Source organism: Hippocampus zosterae, chromosome 13 (assembly GCF_025434085.1).
Source record: "Hippocampus zosterae strain Florida chromosome 13, ASM2543408v3, whole genome shotgun sequence".
Taxonomy (NCBI): Eukaryota; Metazoa; Chordata; class Actinopteri; order Syngnathiformes; family Syngnathidae; genus Hippocampus; species Hippocampus zosterae.
The window spans coordinates 16,870,381-16,891,511 of NC_067463.1; the positions used below are offsets into that span (position 1 = coordinate 16,870,381).

The 21,131-nt window shown below is 41.9% G+C and overlaps 2 protein-coding genes across 2 annotated transcripts in view; both read right to left on the bottom strand.

Annotated features, from left to right (window-relative positions):
• The window catches only part of LOC127613356 (transmembrane channel-like protein 7), a 249,308-nt gene that overhangs the window by 188,675 nt on the left and 39,502 nt on the right, over positions 1-21,131 (bottom strand). The gene's annotated exons all lie outside the window — the stretch shown is intronic.
• Positions 8,874-21,131, bottom strand: part of LOC127613352 (B-cell lymphoma/leukemia 11A-like) — a 39,231-nt gene continuing 26,973 nt past the window's right edge. The window contains exon 3 of the mRNA XM_052084363.1: positions 8,874-14,292. Coding sequence (XP_051940323.1) covers positions 12,287-14,292 — 2,006 coding nt within the window. The 3' untranslated portion in view covers positions 8,874-12,286. The remainder of the gene's footprint in view (positions 14,293-21,131) is intronic.

Below are 21,131 nucleotides of genomic sequence, written 5' to 3' on the forward strand. Positions count from 1 at the left end.
CCATGCATTTGCAGAAAACAGCAACTACATTGTGGGAAGCAAGTATGTGCAGAGTAACAAGGCCAGTCTATCCAGCAGATCAAGCATGTGACCATGGCCCTGAAGCCACTCTTCCACCCCCATTCCGCCACCCCCCTCCTTCCATTCCTGCTCTCTGTGACCCCTGGGCCTCAGGAATGAACCACAAGTGAACTGAGAGTGGTGCGGCAATTCTCAGAAACTTCCAGAGCCCTCTCACCTCTCAACCCCGGCTGGTCTTAGCCTCTCTCACCCTTGCAACAACTGGAGTGGCTCAAAGAGCTCTGCTCGCCCCGGGGAAGCCAACTCGAGACACATTCACCTTTAATGTGCACAAACGTAGCAGGAAACACACATGTGTATCGCATTGATAAAGAAGGGCGAAACCTTCTTTACAATGGCTTCAAATTCATTGAAATAGACCAATTAATTATCTGCAAGCACACCTATTGCTCAAAAATCAAATGTTATCTCCGTTTATGTATTTGTCTGTATGTGAGCAGTTGACAAGAGTCATGTCAAAGTTTAAGTATCTACCGGTACTTGCCCATTCTATTTCATATTGGGAGCACTGAATGATGTGAATGTACAATATGTTCTGGACGTGACATGTCAGACTCAGTGGCTAATGTTTCCAACTTGCACAAGATCTGTTTTTCATTTTCTCACAGTGAATTGTGTGGTGGAAAGATTCTGCCCCATGGGCATAAGACATATTTGTCCATGGTGCTGGCACCACTGTTTATAATTTAGGCTAACGTCAGCCATTCTATGAATCCTGACTCGGCAACATTTTTACAGGCCATATACAGTCAAATGTATCAAGAAAAAGTGTTGTCCAGCCCCAACTAACAAAATGTCACCAATGAAACCAGTGGCCTAAAGAGGGCAGAGAATGAGCTTTGCCTCTTTATTTACGGGATTGGTAAACAGTCGCTTTATGTGCTCACTGAATGCAGAGCGTGAAGAATCTTCATCCATGTGTGCTCTGAAGAACGCAGGACTCAGAGAGTACAAACGATACGACCCTGTTTTACAGGTCATATAAATTCTCTCCTAAGTAGTGTACCTGAAGCACAGCCACGTCAACATGGAAATATCACCATCAGCACAGAAGATACATCCATCCTTACAGAAAGTCCATATGTTACCGATTAAGATACACACGCACACGCACGCACACACAAGGCTACGCTGTTTTTAGCCGTGACAGCTTTGGCAGTTGGAGCTCTCTGAGATACAGACCCCAAGGGTCAAGGTCAAATCAGATGATCTCTGGAATCCACTGCCTGGGATTTGGTTCACCTTACTCACCCCTGAATCTCACCTGTCTGTCAACAGTCACTGGAATGAGACAACTTTGGTGAGCTATGGATGAAGCACACGAAGAGCAATGTGTTCTCAGATGTATGTGCCTGGAAATTGTGCTGAAATCTAAGCAATCTTAATGTAGACGCGCATCCTTCTTCAATACACTCCATGCGTATGTCAGGCATGCTAAATTTATGTTGGTGTATTTTTTTTTATATTCATGACAATACTACAGGAATTCAGCAAACTGTTTTGAAACTCAATATACCATAGTCCACAAGGCCAAACAATCTGTCCTTTGAATGTTGACATCCTTATGCACGTCCTTATCCAAGGCAATACATCAACCGGCATCCAGTATAAGACGGGGTTTTACATTATTTCCTCTTGAGGCTTTCACTTTCAGAGATTATCGTTATTTTTGAACGAGCTATTTTTGGAGTGAGATTTTGGTCTATTCTGATCAAATGTGTATCAACCCTTGGAGCTGGAGGTCACTTGTTGATTTTTTTCGCGCGCTTTTATCAACGTAATGTTATTCAGTGTTTATTGTCACGTGCCGTACTGTAACCTTTTATTTCATGATATGCTAGTGTGATATTTTGACAGATTCCAGATCTACTGAAGCATAGAGTTTAAACTGCAATGAATGACATTAAAATTATCATCATCTGTAATCACAAAAAGCTGGTAGGTTGTGGTCGCGGGGTAATAGGAAGGTCATGCTTTTGTCGGTTCTACTGGAAAAACTGCAGCAAGCTTTCTCACCCCAGCATGAGAATGAGATACTACTGCTCACCACAAGCTCCTCTACTCCAGGGTGCCCTATATAACCATGACGACAAGGGGCAGAGCTGTTCCGAGTCCAAAATATGAATCCAAGTCTGAATCTGAAGACAACAATAGCATCGATGTATTCTCACAGCCAAGGTTGACCTTTTTTAACAGTACAGTTTGTGACCTTTATGGACAGAATTTCTAAGCGCAACCGAGGTGTTGGAGGTCTTGTGTTTGGATGCCTCAGTATTACATTTCTGCTTTTTGCAGATGATGCGGTTTTATTTAATGTGCTAAGCATAACTGTCAAAACATAAAAAGAGACCAAAATAAATCCTTTCAAATTCATGTGATCTATAACTTCTAAAACTCCTTTGGAATAAAAGAAAAGGCATGGTGTCAAGAGGACGAGTTAAAATAAAACATAAAATTGAGATAATGTGGTGCCTCTTAAAAATTGGGGTGATGTGACTGCTCTGTATTCAGAATTAAACAATCACACGCATAATCATATTCAATGGGAGCTTACACACAATTAGTCGAGGGCTCATTGAGAACCACCGACTCAGTCGAGAGTAAAACACATTAAAATTGTCCTCTTTCTTATGAATGGTTATGTTTCACATACTGTGATTAGCAAATAAAAAATATGCAGGCTCCATGCAGTCAGCTTTGTCATGGAGCTGGCACAAAAGATGACATTTTAATGGTGGCGCTTCAATAGGCGCTACAGCATACAGTGTATCTATGGATTAACAATGCCGCTTACTCGTCAGGATAAGTGAAACCACGGGCAGTCATTTTATATTGTCACTTGTTCAGGCCACCTCAGTTGAATACATTCATTTCTCTGCAGTGTTTTCCGCATTATATTCTGTCTCAAAAATGCCACTGTGTAGGGCATACAGTTGTACAAATAAGTCTAGGTGAAGCACTGCATGCACATTTCATTTGTAGTTGTCAGTGTTAGACCGCGGTGAGTGTTGTTGGTGTTTGTCTGGTCACTTGCTGTTTTATTTTGAAAGAATGATTGTCCTCTCGTTTCAGATCACTTGCTCTTCCACCTGTGACAGTCACGCCCTGATTGTCTTCACCTGTTGGCCCTTACCTTACATTTATACATACACACACACACGCACACACACACACACACTTAAAAAAAATTATGAACTGGGCTTTTAGCATGTTTGCATAGAACGGTAACTTTCCTGATCATAGCAGATGTGATTGTCAGGTTTGCATGAATGAAGCGAAAATCCCTTTTCTGCAAAAAAATTTTATAACTGCAAATACAAATTTTCAACTGTAAACAAAATGACATGCCAAGTTATTACTTCAAGTCAAAGTCGAGGCAAGTCAATCATAGGTTTTACCAAAGTCTTAAAAATTCGCAATCAATTCTATCCTTTCTCAAATCCTGTGACTCGTATCCACCATGATAAACTGGGGTTCACCGTATGCATGTCCTTAAAAAGTCTATTTCCTAATGCCCTTTAAGTACTCCAAAAATATACTTGTAATTTTTTTACATAATTTCTTTGGTGTACTATTTGAAAAATAAGGCTCCTCAGAGATCCTGTGCTAACTAGCACACACATGCGCTAGTACTCTTGCACCGGAAAAGCTTGCCAAAATATCAAAATTAAGAATAATACCCCACGGCCGAATTTTGATTGCGCATGAAATGAAAATTGTTCTGTCAATTATGGTCAGCACATATTCAAGACATTCCTTCACCCTGAAACCTCCACCCCTTGTCCTTCTCTTTCAGTACGAGGTCAAAGTTTTCACCTTATCTGGAAGCCATCAGCAATACCAGTCCCACCTCTGTGACTCATTTAGTTGAAACTGTTGCAACTCGTTAAAATCTTACCCTTCTCTTCTTTTCTGAGGTGTTGAAATACCCTACACGTATATTTGAATGATCCTTACAGGAAAGGAAATCCAGATCAAAGTTAAAGCACTTATTGTCTCAACCACGGCAATGTTAGGGTGGTGGAAGAGAGGGATTTTTTTTTCCTGCTGTGATCCAGTTTACTATTTTGGCGGAGGCTTTCTTCTCACTGTGTGGTCATGTGGGAGATCAATGATGCCGGTAGCGTTTGAGGACACTGGCTGACTGCAGTCTTGTCACAGAAGCCACATAGGCAGCGAGGGAAAGTGAGGCAGTGTTCAAGAGACATAAAGGAGCCAGAGCAAACTGAGCTCCATGGTGAGGAATGCAAGTGATACTTTCCCGGATCTTTTTTTATCCTTCCGTTAACCATCTTTTCGGCCACCTCCTTCTCAACATCTCCTTCCTTGCACTTCAACTTCAGCCTTGGCAAACTTCAAGTTCAGCCATCCATCCATCCAGCCCCCTGTCTCGTCTTTCGCCCTCCCCCTTTCTCGCTCTCCTCAGACAGACACAGCTACCCTCCTGGACGTTTCCTTTCTGCTGGCCTGCCCCAACAAAGGTGCTCAGTCATGTGAAACCTAATCTCAAGCCCCCCAAAACCTGACCCTTGACCTCCTCAGTCTTCACACAGCCAGAGGGGGAGGGGAGCCAGGGCAGGAAAGGGAGGCTTTTGGGGAAAGGTCACATTCCCGAAGACACTTTTGTGTATGCACGTGTGTGTGGGTGTGTGTGTGTGTGTGTGCCTGCATGTCTGCTTGATTATGTTTCTGTCCCAGATCTGCATTATATGACATTGAACTTATTGCTGTTGTAGTTTAACGTTGATCAAGTTTGCCAGCAACGTATGTAAAGTTTAGTCTCATGTGAATGTGTTTGTTACTACGTATACTGTATGAGTGTAGGTGCACATTTGGGTGAAAACATTTCAGCCCCGAAGCGTTACTGCCTATAGACAAAACACAGACTTTGTTTTCTTGCTGGGCCAGTCTGGGCAGAGCTCCTCTCTTACACCCTGGCCTAGTGCAATCTTCAGATGTGTGCTTGCATGGGTGTGTGTGTGTGTGTGAGTGTGTGTGGCACTGAGTGTCAGCTGTCCTGGGTGATTAGTGCTTTCATATTGTGCCGAGGAGTCGGGACGAGGCCCCCTCTTCACTGCTCGACCGCACAGCTGCAGTCTGCCTCTCCATCTCTTCCCTTCAGCCTTGCTTTTTGAGTGTTTGCGAGAAAAGGAAGTCCAAAAGGAGTCTAAAACTAGAGGAAGAAGAATGGGGGTAATCAGAAGAGCAGCAAATGAGGACTAGGGTCATATTATGAGGATTAGAGAGGGGATTCAACATACAGGGTTTCTCCTGGACAGGATTTCCTCAGCTATGCTTGAGAGACCAACCTTGCTTTTTACACACACAGGCAAGTCAGGACGCAGGAATAAAGTTGGAGAGTAAGTGAGAGCAAAAGCGGGAGGATGGTCGCTATATCTTCCATAATGTTTGTGAACTACAGTATACCGGTACCCTCAGTTACCTACAGGAACCAACACAAACCTATATGTGGCCCCTATAAGAGCAGCCAAAAAGCAGTGTAACGTTTACTGATTTTCCTCAGTCAAAAAAAAAGAGTTTCTGTTCATAATCTGTTTACGTATGGATTAGAAGTGCCAAATATGTCTGCTATATATGTTGTTACTGCTTTCGGATTTGTGAGCTGGCCATTGTTGGTCTCTTGACATTGAACTTGGAAGATGGGGAGGGTGCGGGAGAACACACAAGCTAACAATTCCTCTCCCAACACCCACCCGACCAGCCCCACTTCCTTACAACTCTGCTTTATCTTAACTGTCAACACCTGGCCTAAGCAGGAACCTCTTTCTATCTGTGAACTTTAATCTGGCCCTGCTAGGCAAACAGCACCATGGCTAGGACAAGAAGAGTGATTACTCTGTCACATTGCCCTCCGGTGCCTCAGCAGGAAGGGGAGGGAAGATTGGAAGAAAAGGGATTTGGACACGGGAAGATATTTATAAAGTTGAATACGGAATATCAAAAAATAAAATGGACGGGCACATGTTGTGCGCCGAGACAAGAAAACAAGCTGAAAATGTGGTGTGGAAGGACAGCAGGCAGGACAAAGATGAGAGCTGATAGGGGAAGAAACAGGATGAAATATACTTAGGTAACTTGAAAGAGCCACATGAGAGCGGCCTCTTTTCATGAGGAGTTTGAAGGATTTCATAAGAAATGGATAAGAAATGGAAATGGATTTCATTGGACACTCATGGGTAAAATACAACATCGCTGGCTTCGCGTCTACTCACATTTTGAATACCGGTAGCTTGCTCATGTAAGAAATAATGCAAAAAGAATCTGGCAGCAGGATTTGGAGGAGGATAAGAGGTGGCGGACAAGCAACTTCTTTGCATATATGACATATTGCCACTTTATGCTTTTCTGGTGCTCCATGTCGTCTGCTTCACAGTGCAGAGGTACCGGGTTCGATTCCAGCTCCGGCCTCCCTGTGTGGAGTTTGCATGTTCTCCCCGGGCCTGCGTGGGTTTTCTCCGGGTGCTCCGGTTTCCTCCCACATTCCAAAAATATGCGTGGTAGGCTGATTGAACACTCTGAATTGTCCCTAGGTGTGAGTGTGAGTGCGGATGGTTGTTCGTTTCTGTGTGCCCTGCGATTGGCTGGCAACTGATTCAGGGTGTCCCCCGCCTACTGCCCGAAGACAGCTGGGATAGGCTCCAGCACCCCCGCGACCCTAGTGAGGACCAAGCGGCTCGGAAGATGAATGAATGAATGAATGGTGCTCCATGTGAACAGCACTGTTATACCCGAAATGTTTCCAAAACAGAAAGGAGCAAAAACTCAATTTTACTACTCATTTTTGTCGTAATCTGTGCACAGGGCTAAATTTTTGTGACCAGCACAAATGCTGCGCAACGCCTGGCTTAGCTGTGCGGAGGTGGGTTAGACTCCATTATGTTTATTTGGCAGACAAGTGCCGGCCAGCAAATCTGCGAAAGGAAGGGCTGCCATGTTGTGGGAGTGGTCACAATCAAATTCAAGCATGGTTCGTCAAAGCAGCTCCTTTGATTGTCTTTAAATGGGGCCAACAAGTCACATACTACTCCCCTAGTTGTTCATGTGCCCCCTTCATAGTTGTGCCTCCCAGTTGGATGATATTTAAATTATACCTGTACAACAATTTGGAAGGATACATGCAAGTCGTCACTGGAATCGTTACTAAACTGGTCAATACTCATGGACCTTCTTAGTCCGTCACTGACTTACTGTTTCACTGACGACTTCCTGAAACACATGCCGCATGTCTCACATGTGTTTGTGCGGTGGAGTTTCTTCAAAGGTAGAGGAGGAGTGGCTTCTCGGGCAGAAAAAAATAGATTGCTAGTCAATCTGGTGACTGATGGTTGTGTTGGTTGCTAAATGCTATCTTGGAAGACAGTTCAACAGCCATGTAAACAAGTCAATACAGTCATCAGATATGACAACTTTCTCACTCCCCTTTCTCCAATTCTGATCCCTTTTTGTCTCGGTCCCAGCCTGTTTAGGAAACTGGCTGTGTTGTAGACGTCTTTGTCCCACAGATCGCAATGCCATTGTCCCACATTGTTTTCATTAAACCACCCCACGTGTGACGTTGTATGTACGTTCGCAATGAAAGTTTCGCGAAGAAAAAAAAGACGACAGTCTTATAATAGTGGTGATGAACTGTAATAATTTGTTTCATAAATATTTTAAAACTCTAAAAATAAAATGTTAAAAAATAGCCGCAATTTAATGATTCACAAAGTGTGGTTAAAGTAATGATGATGGACTGGCTGACGGTCCTAACAGTAGTGACAAACTGGAATTTAGCGATGTAAATTCAATGTAAAGTACAATTTCTACCATCTAATATGGTGAGAAAAAAAACCCTAAAATAGCGCTTTGACTTACCCAAGTCGCTTTAATTCTCCTTGTCTCCTGAGTAAAATTTGTTAGTGTCACAACAGACCAGAATAGTTGACACAATTTTGAGTGAATTACCAATATTGGTCTCACAACACTTCAAAGTCTGTGTCTGACTATTTTTAAGGAGCCTTTATGGCATTTTTTGGCATTTGTTCTGGTGTTTGTGCTTGGTACCAAATGTTATGCAATAAGAAGTTTTTTGTTGTTTTATTTATAGGATCTGATTAATGTTTAAGTTCTGACCTGAGAATTATTGTTTAAGAACTTTTTAATTTTGAAAATATTTCTTAGGATAGGTGGAAGAGTGACGACAGGTTGATTCATCTGCCTCACAGAACAGAGGACCAGGCTCCATCCTGTGTGGAGTCATGTCCACGGCTGTGTGGGTTTTCTCCGGGTACTCCGGTTTCCTCCCAAATTCCAAACACTAGCATGGTAGCCGAAGTGAATACCCTAGTTTGTTCCGAGGTATGATTGTCAATGTGAGTGGTTGTTTGGTCTCTACAATTGGCCGGCAACCAGTTCAGGGTGTACCACATCTTCTGCCCAAAGTCAGCTGTGACCGCCAGGTTCAACTCAGAAAATATGTCTGAAGCAGTCCGCACAGATGAATACATTTAATCATAAAGCATCTCTGGTGCGTAAGATGTATTTTAGTCACATCTTTAGTATTTTTCTTTTGTTAGATGAACCTTGATTCTGAACTGTTCCAGATGATGTTATGTGAATTATATTTATGGTTTCTTGAATTTCAATGCGATAGTGGGAAGATGAGGCTTATACTTTGTGTGTGTATATTCATATATATATGCTCGTGTGTGTGTGTATATACTGTATATATACACACTCGCACACATACGCACTCGCATATATGAAGAACAGTAACACGTCATAATCACAGATGTATGTCATACGTTTTATTTTTTTCCCAAGACAAAATGGCTGAGTGACGAGGAAAAATGCAGGCAACAGCTGAAGAAAGTGGCATTTCCATAACTGAAAAATAATGACAACATTTTTATGCTGACCAGGAACTCTTAAATGTTGATCTGTGACCTTTGGTCATCAAAGAGAGAAGCCAAGCCAACAGAATTCATCACAAAGGAAGTGGGAGTGGGCGGTGGTCAACAAACGGACACATTTTGCTGTTCTGAACAGAGCATATACTGAATGCGGGTGTGCAGTCATAATAAATAATGTCAACCAATGTCAACTTCAAGTTCACTTGATAGCAGATACGAGTGCACAGACTGTTGTCAGACTTCAACATGAATGTGCATCAGTACCATCTGCTATAAAAACAGGTTGTAAACCTCTTTCTGTCATTCTCTCATATTGACACTATAACTTCCATATGGTATGACATGTACCCTATGTAAATCAATCACTGTGGTTGTTTTGGCAAAGTCAAATTACAACAGGAAATAAATTCAAAATAACAAAAATAAAAATTCAGCAAAAGAAAAATTCAGATTTCAGATGGACTGATTGCATATGAACAAAAACATTATTTTTCATCAACAGCTGGAATGTTTTCAGGTGGTACATGCTGCAGGACAGTAAAAAGTCGGCTAACAATAAAACCCAACAATCGCTTGTAGTACTGCATATAAAATGGCAGGAAACAAACATCGAAAGAAAAACGAAAAAGAATATGTACAACCACCTGTTTTTACCTCATTGTGGTAAGTCCAGGACTGCCTGAAAAAGTCATCATATGACCTCTCACCCTTGAAGAACACCACCACATTTTAGTTTGGAAAAACGATCTTATTTTCAAGCATACAAATTATTCACACTATATTATCCTGCCAAATTAAGAAAATATACGGAGGCAGCTTGTTGGGATTTTTTTTTCACTACAGAAAAAAAGGGTACATTGAAACCTTTAAAGAGTACAGGCAAAACCATTAAAAATACAGGCTCCAACATAAATACTATAAGTGCCTACACTAAGTGAACATTAATTTCAAATGCAATTCTAAATACAAAAAAAGTCAACCATTAATGTATTTTGAACTTAGGAACTTACATGAGTGTGCATCTTCCTATGAGTTTTAAGTTCTCTCGATATATTTATTTTTCAAATATCTTCCCCCCCCCCGATGCAAAGTATTTTGTTCAACCTGAAGACTTGTGTACAGTAAAGGCAAAAAAGATACATGTTCATTACAATTCAATACATAGTGATCAAGTCGTGAATGTCAACAAGACAAGAAAGAGAATCAACATCACAAATCAAAAATACAATTTAAATAAAACTCCTCCCCCAAAAGACAATGACATGTACTGACATGTAATTTAGTTCGTTAAAATCAAAACAAAACAAAAAAGAAAAAAAAAGAAAAATTACGTTTTTCTGTATTGAAGGGTGTATTTTTAGGGTTAGTATCATGCAGGGGATTTCATTGGCATTATCTGCACTGACACCCAATTTAACCAAACTGAGGTTTCCCTCTCAAAACATATATAGCAAAGATTTTAATTAGATTTTTTTCTTCTTGTTTTTTTCTTCTTCTTTTCAGGTTTAGTTTAGTTATTTCTAGTTTTTTTAAGGACACCACACAGTTACTGCAAAGGTCAGCACAAGAGCCAAGTTTTTCCCTTGAGCATCCACTTGTAAACTGGGGGAACAGAACAGTGCACGCAAATCATCCCAGATACGCAATCTGGTCCTCATTTTATACTCAACCGACTGTACCTCCGATTAGAGAGACAGATACAGACTGTAGGCAGAGTGACAAGTGCTATAATCATTTTAAAAAATGGCAAGGTGGTGAGAGGAAATACTCCAATAAAAAATTGTTAAAACAAGTGTTTGAAAAAGAAGACAAATACTGTGTGTGTGTGTGTGTTTGTGTGTGTGTGTGTGCGTATGCGTGTGTGTGCCTATGTGTGTGTGTGCGTGTGTGTGGAGGAAGGTAAAGATTTTAAATCTGGACATTTGTTGCCAATATGAGTTTCTAAAAATGCTCAAATTTAATGCTGTCAAGACAGTTCAGAGAGCATAGAATGTTTAAATTGCAGAGACAACCGGTAATTCCCATTCCCTTGCGATAAACCCGACCCACATCAACTATCATCACCATCATCAAAATCCAAATCTGCCCGATGACAAAAAAATAATAGTCATAAAAACATTTAAAAAAACTAAAATCGACTCTGTGGTTTTCAAGTTGATGTTGGCTACACAGACTGCCCGGGTGACACTAAAAAACTGTGTTAGTTAAACACGCACACACGCACGCGCACACACGCACACACACACACACACGCACGCGCAAACACACACACACACACACACATTTTCACACTCTGGAAAATTAAGAGCTTCACGTTGGTTGAAACAACTCATCAGAGTACCCTCTCAGTACGATACACAACCTCCACAAACCTCTTGAGCATGTTACATGCCAGTAAACAGAATTACAATCTGAAGAATGAAAATATACAGTCAGGCAGATAAATGATTGACCAGAAATAAACAGGATATTTTTTTTTTCAGCTGGTTTCTTTATGCTCTGCTCAGCCAAAACACGACAGGGTTGTATAGGTGCTTGATGCAAGGACCTGTTTATTCCGTATGTGCGCAAAATGTCCTGTAATCATCTACATCTGAAACGCCGAGCTTATAGCAAAAGGAGGATTAACTAATGCAGGTAAAATATCCAAGGCACTCTTTGTTGTCATTTTACACCATAGTATTAATTTCATTGTTTGTAAAAGAAATAAGTCACGGTGCTCGTGCCTAGCATTTCATAGGCAGCCCAATCCTTGTATATATATTTATGTACATATAGGTATTTTATGTCTATCTTGCATGGAAAATCATTCAAAAAGATCAGTTTTAAATGTAACCCTGCTTTTTCTTGACGTTTGAATAATATGACACTGTTCCAATCTGCCTGGGAACGAAACTGTACATGATATGTAAAAAGAGCACGTACTTTCTGCAGCGAGAGTTCAAATATGATGGCTAAATCATAAAAGGATCAACAGCAACACGAGTACAACCAAACCCACCAGTCACTGATAGTTCTAGAGTAGCCATGAACACACCAAGCATGCTGTCCAGTTACAAAAAAAAGATATAAAAGGTGTAAATTATTGCACAATAGAAAGGCTCAAAATGTTTTTTCGTTTGTTTTGTTTCATACGAGAGTATTGCCCCAGTGTTTGGGAACGATAACAGGGCTGTACTGTGTACTGTTGTCTGACCCTGTAGTCCATTCCATTCGTGTATTGGCTACGTAGCCAGGGTTGCATTTTAGCCAAAGGAGCTGAAAGAGAAAGCGGACAGCATGCTGTTCTTTGCCTACTCAGTCTTAATGTTGTTCGCTAAAGGACGGTCACTGTGCCACTTCTTCATGTGTTTCTCGAGAGTACTGTAGACACTGAAAGGCATGTGGCATATTTCACATTTGTAAACGTCTTTTCCCATTTGTCCGTGGGTTTTCATGTGGCGCGTGAGCTTGGAGCTCTGGGCGCAGGCGTAGCTGCACAGCTCACACTTGTAGGGTCGCTCTCCGGTGTGACTGCGTCGGTGCACTGTCAAGTTACTGCAGTTCTTGAAAACCTTCCCGCAAAACTCACACGTGTCACTGCGGCGGCCGTCCTTGGAGCTCGGCCTCCCGTTTCCGCTGCCACCGTGGGGTGTGCTGGCCCCGCTGCCCGTGCCACTGCGTCCCGAAGCGGCCCGTTCGCCGTCGAGCTCACCGGGCGGAGTCGAGAAGCGCAAGCTACCATTCTCGGACGAGTGCTCGGATGAAGAGGCAAAGGGCGATTGTCTGGAATCTCCACCTGTAAAGTTGATGAAGGGGTCCTTGAGTTGTCGCGAGGCAGCATAGCCTGCTAGCCACTGGGAATAGACGTTTTCTGAGTTTGCGATAGTGGGCGTATGGGGATCTAGATCCTTTTCCACCTTGATACGTTTCGACAGAGGACTCAGGGAGCCTGGGCTAATGCCTCCACCCAACAACTTTCTGGATAGACCATCTGCGGGTAAAGGTCCCAGACCATTAATTGCCGTCGTGGTCACATGATCTGCTCGGTTTGACTCCAATGCTGAATCCTCATCAGCGGGCTCCTGCGAGGAGCTCCGTCGCCGAGGATGCAGGGCCACGCTGTTCTGGTGGTGGCGAGCCCCTTCTAACCTGAGGCTGAAGCGATAGTCGTTCCTCTCGTCTTCGAGATCTCTAACCACAGGCTTACCGTCCATCTCCTCCTCCTCCTCACCCTCTTCATCCTCTTCTTCCTCTTCCTCCTCTTCTTCCTCTTCCTCCTGTTCCTCCTCCTCCTCATCATCATCATCCTCATCCTCCACTTCTTCCCCATTTTCGGCCATCAGACCATTGTTCCCACTCTTGAACTTTGCCACGACTGACTTGAGAGCATCAGTGGCACTGCCCATCAGCTCACTGGTACCAGGTTCAGGGGAGCTGGCCGTCGAAAGACCATCTTCTGACTTGGTATTAAGCACCAAAGACTTGTTCTGACAGTGTGTCTTCATGTGTCGTTTTAGCTTACTTGCCTGGGTGCATGCGTGGTTACACAGATGACACTTGAATGGCTTTTCACCTGTGTGGCTACGTCTGTGCACAATAAGGTTACTCTGGAACTTGAAAGTCTTCCCACAGAACTCACAAGACTTTGCCTTCAACGGCGTGCCGGGCTGAGCTGCGTTGGATGCGGCATTGGGGGTAGTCCTCGAGCCAGAAGGTGACTGAGAGGTGGAAAGAGGCGGAGTTGCCGAAAATGGAGGCTTTGAACCTGGCTGGAATGGTTGAAGAATCCGTTGCATAGGGTTGGGCCGATTAGGGGAGAGAGGAGGTGAGGCTCCTGTGGCATTTCCAGCCAGTTCACGGAGCCTTCTGGAGAAGTCCATATTTGGGGGAGGTTCAAGTGGTATTGAATTAAGCCTCATCACCCTGTCAAAGGCGCTAGGATGGTGGGTTGCCAGGGCCAGGTCATCGGGACTGAGGTGATGACGTGGGGGCGGGCTGAACAGGGGTGGGGTCCGGGGATAACGGCCCTCTCGAGGAGTCGATACTGAATCTCGTCCGGACCCAGACCCCGGCATTCGCAGCAGGCTGTAAGGACTGCCTTCAGCCAGGTGCACAGCATGAAGTGCAGGCTGGGATGAGGCACACTCACCCCCCATCCCGGGAGCCGCAGCTACACGAGGGGTGAGCGGACTGCCTGGCTCACTCTCCAAATAGATGCGGAAACCGTGGGTGTTCTGAGCATGCTGGAGAAGGAACCAGGCGCTGGTGAAGGGCTGCTTGCATGTGGTGCAGGTGTAACTGCTCGGCTCATCTTTATCTGTCCAAAAAGAAAAAAAAACATGTTACTGAAAGGTGAAAACAAGGACTCTTTACAGGATTTTGAATGAAGACAAACAATATCAACACTGTATGAAGAACTATCTTTTAATGCTGTTAAATCAATTTGCCATTTCAGTCAGATCACGTTGAACAATAACAAAAAAGAAATCCCACTTTTAAAAAATGCATTCATCCATCTATTTTCAACACTGCATACCCTGCTGAGGGTGATAAGCGGCTGGAGTGTATTCCAACTGACTAAGGAGCACCTTGCCAGTCAGTCCCAGTGCACATATAGAGACAACAGACCATTCAACACTCTCAATTCACACCAACACTGAGTGAGAACTGAACCCACACTGACACACCAAAATCCGGTCACATAATAATAACCAATTAAGGCAACAGTTTATTTATACATTTTTGTTCATACACTTTCCAAGCGATCAAAACGCACTACATAATGAGTATAGTCAAGTCAATTCAATCTCATTTATGCGGCGCAACAGACACAAACAAGTCATCTCAAGGCACTTTACATCAGGAGCAGGTATTTTAGCACACATTTCATATATTAACACACTGAACACCAAGTGAACAAGGACTATATGATACCGGTCAGTGAGGCAATAAAATAAACACGATTTGTTTTCCATCAAATGTGCACTCTCACTGCCTCTCAGAAATTATCCCCAAAATTGACGAGGTAGATGAAAACACAATCGGACATGACAAGATAAACAAGGCTAAGGAGCTGGATGTTGGGAAACATTAATTGGTTGCTGATTGGTAGAAATATATGACGCATTCAGTGATTTGTAATATATAACTGCAGTTCTATTGTTATGTTGCAGCGTAAGTTATAATTCTGGAAACGTGTTCTTAAAATGTAAGATTAAAAATATATATATATTAATACACTCAAGTATTTTTAAAATTATTATTAAAAATGTTATTTAAGTAGAATACTTTATAGATAGTGCCCTGCGATTGGCTGGCAACCGATTCAGGGTGTCCCCCGCCTACTGCCCGGAGACGGCTGGGATGGGCTCCAGCACCCCCCGCGACCCTAGTGAGGATCAAGCGGTACGGAAGATGAATGAATGAATGACTTTATAGATAGTTGTTTGAGGACAGAAATCAATGAGATTCAATTAATATTCGAGTATACAAACTATAAATTTAAAGAAAGGCATGTGCATGAAATTCTGTACCAAACAAAAGCAATTATAGAAAAAAACCCAACAACAATTAGATCATTTTAAAAGCTGTAAAAGCTGCCCACCTCTGTGGCTTTTTTTTTTTTACACAGTAAGAGAGCGAGAGCGCACGTTGTATTTAATGCTGCATACAGTATATACTCTGAATATAAATACAAGGTCACGTATTAAAATACAGTGCCACCGCATTTTTCAAGAAGAGACCCCCACTATAAGCAAAATTGTTACTAGGGATGCACTTTTCAAAATGCATTTCATGCATTGCTTTTATATCTTATGTTGTATGGATTTATTTAAATCCTCTCAGGTGACTAGAATAGTAGAAGGTGGGGAAAGCAGAAGTGAGAGATATGCGAAATAAAAAGCACCCGCCACTTGCAAATGTGCACCGTCTGTCATCTCTTGCCTTCCCTATATATGACTGTTTTTCTCTTTTTTTTCCCCATTAGTGGACTGATTTCTGAAATGATTTGCTAAAGAGACAAAACAAAATGACCGATACGCTGGTGGCCAAGGAGGAGTGCTAGGCAGATGTACGATTGCCCGAGAGTGTGACTGTGCGTATGAGCGATCCCTAAGATGGTGGACAGGCTTGCATGTTTAAAAGCTGCCGTGGCAGCGAGACAAAGAGGTGAAGATGGGACAGGAAGAGGAGACTGTTGTTGAGAGAAAAGAAGTATGCTGTGGATGAGCAATAATGGGAACCGAAGGGTGTTTTGTGTGCTTCCTTTCTATCTCGTGTGTCCATAACCATCGCGGCCCCCTCCGAACAATCTCACTTAAAGACCAGAACATGGCATAAAATGTGCACCCAATCAAAGCTCCATGCAAACCTCTTTCTTCTGAGTGAAAGGAGCTGTAAGGGGGTATACGGGTAAATTATGGATCATTACAATCTGAAAAAAAATTACAGTTAATTGTTGCCACCTGCAAGGGGCTTTGACCCACTATGGAATGTTTCCATCATAAACAGCCATTTGTCCATACATGCTGTTTCTCCCTCTCTCACAAGCAAATTTGCTCATAACACCGACTTTGGCGGAACATACGATTCCCGAGACAGTTCGGTTTTTAATGGTTTATGGCTGCAATAACTTGACGTCTACAGTTCACTTTGATTTGATTAGCAGCCTGTACAATATATCATTGCCTTGTGTGTGAACAGATGGTGTGTGTGTATGTATATATATATATATATATATATATATATATATATATATATATATATATATATATATATATATATATGAGGAAAACAGAATTTTTTTTCTTTTAATGCAAACGACAAAAGACATATCGCAAGGAACATGGAGTGGTGGTGATGGGATGGGATGGCTCCTCTGAGACAGTTTGCAATCGAAAGGAGAAAGGAAAGCACTGCAGGATCTTGGAAGTAAAAAAAGAAAGCAGGGAAGGCAGATCAGGGGAAGGGGAGAAGTGTGGCGTGAAGGGGACATTCCTAATGACACGTCTCTGAAGGACACAACACAGAACTTCCATGTCTAGTGAATTCATTTTCCTAGGTGACAAAAGCATGGCTTGTGCAATTCCTGGAATTAGTCAGTGTTCATGCCACAAGCAACAAAATAATTGTTATTCTAGCAAGGCAGTGGACACACTGATGGGCGTGAAAAAAAATAAACCAAAGCAGGCTCAGCCGCATGACAGTGGATAACTTAACAAGTCCACTTCTTTCTCCATTAATAGCGGTCCTCTAAAAGATGGAAGCACATTTTTTAAAAAGGAGAAACATAATTCTGACATGCTATATGATGACCTCGGAGGGCTTTTTATACCAGAGGAAAGCAGAGAAATGTGTGAGGCAAGAATGATATTAGAAACACATCTGTCCTCTAATGGAATAAAGAAGTACTCATTCTCGGTGTCTGTCTCTCCCCTTCCAGTATGTGGTGAGTTAGGACCGGAGAGTAGAAGAGCTTGGCCTATAATGCTGGAACTCTTAGTCCCTTTGAAATAGGATCAGCCGAAACGAGAAACCGCACTGACAACCCCGCAGCTACCATTTCATGGCGAGGGCTGAGAAAGGGGTCTTTTGGGGAGTAATGGTAAAGAAGCCGAAATTAAAAGTGAAAAGAGAAAGATTGGGGGAGTGGGGGGGGGGGCTATGGTAGACAGAGGAAACAGTATGAAGAGGTACGAGGCAGAGGGCCGATATAGAACAGCCAAAGAAAGAAGAGGAAGGTTAACAAGTCTTTCAAAGTTATTTCATCACATCACAACACGAAGATGTCGATGAAATGTGGTCATTTTAATAATTGGTAGAGAATGATGCCGAGTGTGTTTTACAACATGCAACACAGAAATACACAAGTAAAAAAATTGCACTTTAAAGAGAAGATGGGGTCCCCTGTGGACGCCGACGCCACACTCACAGCAGCACTCTTCTAGAAACGGTGTTGATCGTGTACATTTTCTAAGCACACTCGACCGATTAATCGAGTGGCCGATTAAATCAGCCAATTAGGGTGATTCAGACATCGGCCAAAATGGCTAATTTTTGCTGATTGTTTTTACCTTTATGTACTCTCACCATTTACAGCAGTTGTACACAAGACTGGTCTCATTACTTATTATACATAAATCTATAGCCTACCTTAACCATGAAAGCTTAAATATATACAATTACATTTGTTGATAAGGTCATTCTAGGGCCCTGTCATTTAAAACAAAGCAAACCCTATTTTTTACAAGCAATGCTTATGTGAGTAATGCAAGTTGTGCAGGGCATTGACCTGAATGTCACTATTTTACATAAAACCTAAAGTCACAGTTTGTTTTTAAATTATTTTAAAAAAACAAAGTAAAAACAGTGCAATATAAATCAGACACAAATGTATTAAATATGACGGAAATTTGAAACACACATATGAGAGAGATGAATATCCTTATAACTTCATTAATTAAATACATTGCCTCCTGCAATGCATTCTTTTGAACAATATTTACAGTTGATGCCTGCCATTCCTGGTGAATAGGCACCAGAACAGCCTGCAAAAAGCAAAAAAAAACTCCATGTATAATTGATGCCCACTGAAATGCATTTGGGGTAAAAAAAAAAAAAATCATGCTTTTAAGCATTATATGTATATTATGTATATATTATAAAATATAATTAGTTTTTAAATAATCAATAATCTTTTTTTTCTGCAAAAAAAAATCTGCATTGAACGATTACACCATTGGGCTCCATTTAAGATGGGTTCATTGCTGGCGACCCAACCCCCAAATCCATTCTAACACATGCTGTCACTGATTACTTGCTGTGCTCCATTATTTTTATTTGATTATATTTATTTATTTCTTTATTTTGCTCAAACTTTATAGGTGGCATGCTCGTTGCGGTGCAAATTGTCACGGTTGGACACCTGTGTCCTTAAGCCGGCAATGATACCCGCTATCTTGCGAGGAATCAAGTTTGCGCAGTCACAAATTAATTAAAAGATTACTGGACCCACAACGTGCATCACCAAAATGTCATGTTGTTTTTCTCTAAAGGGTTGTTGATGTATGATTTTTAAAACGGCACGCATGAGCACATCGCATTAAGGTCTGTCTATGCTGCTCCAGTTTTTCCTTTTGCAGCACAAACATGGAGGAGGACAAGCAGCTGGTTGTAGAATGGCATGTAAATTAAAAAAAATAAAAATCTTTGGGATAATATTGCTCAAGTAGTGTTAAACAAAACACAAAACACCATAAAACTCATATTTTCACGATAATGTTATCCGGTAAATGAGCCCTAGAATACAGGTGGATACAAACAATAGATATTACACGTAATATTGTGTTGTGTTTATTATTTTACTTTATGTTAACTGTTTTGTTAAGCGCTTTTTTACAGCTGTCGTTGTTGTGAAAGGGCTATATAAATCAGCATGTATTGTATTGTATTTTAATATGGTGCAAGCAAAAAATTAAAAACAAAAAACACAAATAAAGCTTTTTGTTCCAATCCATCCAGCTGTCTAACTTGCTAGCTAAGTACAGGAAAGTTTAGTGACTTGGTTTGACCTCCATTTTTTTATTTTGTCCTTCACCACACACAGTGGGGTCTGCTTGTCCTGGTAAGGCCGCATAGCTCTCAATGAGATTGGTCATTTAGCTAATGGAGGAAAGAGCTAACAGGATTACCATGCAGGTCTTCTAAATGGAGAAGGAAGACGAGAATGCCACCAGCAGAGCAAGCGATGGGGACAACACATGCCATCGCCATTTTGAAAAGTTATCAGTGGCCTGAGCTTGGAGCACTCCCACACCTCTAAAATGATTATGCTAATGGCAGGTCTTTGCCAATATTCAAAAGTGTTTATCGGTGTTGGGAGTTTGTGCCTTGGGAAGACTGAGAGCTGTCAATACAGTGCCCCTTAAGAGCACCTGAGCCGTAACGCTTGTTAATGTGATTACTACTCTGTTTATGTCATTAGTGTATTCACAGGCAGGGATTGGGCAGAGGTGAAGGGGGAACCAGGGCGGGGTATGTTGACAAAGAAGAGAACGATGCTATTAAAACTCTCGAAAAGAAGTTTTCATTGACATGACTTTCACATACAATACAATAATACAATACATGCTGATTTATATGACTTAAGCGGTGTGGCGGAGGCTTGCTAGTGTTCGAGAACATCGCATTGTTTTCCTTTTTTCATCTCAGTTCGTTCAAGATTGTACAAGATTGCAAAGATGTTTATCAGTCATTTGCAAACAGTTTTAATGGTCGCAAACATGTTCAAAATTTCTTTGCCACCAACCTTTGGAACCCAGTGAGATACAAGTGGAAGGATGTCGGCAAATAGATTATATTTACGTATATACTGTATATGTTATTGCACATGGTACTTATCTGTACCGGTATATGTTTTTTCTATCAATGATTTGCATTGGAACACATCTAACAGAGTTGCAGCGTGGCCTTGTTCCTTATCTTTTACCTCATTTCTCTGTCCTACAATGACACACACACATCCTTGCACACTCGTTTGTTCGTCACGGGCAAAACTCGGTGCGGCGTGCCGAACCAGTGGCCGCAGACAAAAGGTTTGTTTGACCAACACTTGTTTCTAAGCCGGATACAGGGAATGCTGTTTACTAAACAGAAAGCCAGCCAGCCGACCAGGCCTAAATCCAAGGCTTTTACGAGTCTGAAGTGGCCTGCAACAACTGAGTGTTGTTGAGAGTTACACACAGTAGACATTTCAGAGAAGCCGACCGCGAACCACTACATACGCCACACACATCCAGTTGTTAAAGGGAGACCAAAAGATGGCAAAAAGGAGGAAATGGAATGAAAAGTTGTGCTGGCATGAACAAGCAAGTGAGATCAAGCAGATTTTCAGATAAACATGCGTCGTGGTTTTTGAGGGGCTGTGCCCGAATACATAATCTGTATAATCAAAGTAATTTTCTAGCTGCAGCCTTTCGTGAAATCCACTTCCACTTTACCTTTCGTCTTTTCTTTCTTCTGACAGTTGGCAAGAGCTAGAATGAAAAAAAGGTGTCACAGCCAGGAAAAAAATGATCCCAGTGTACCGTATGTGCTTTTGTATGCACCGGAGGAACTGCGTGTATTTTGACAAATGTATTTCATTTTAAACTTGAC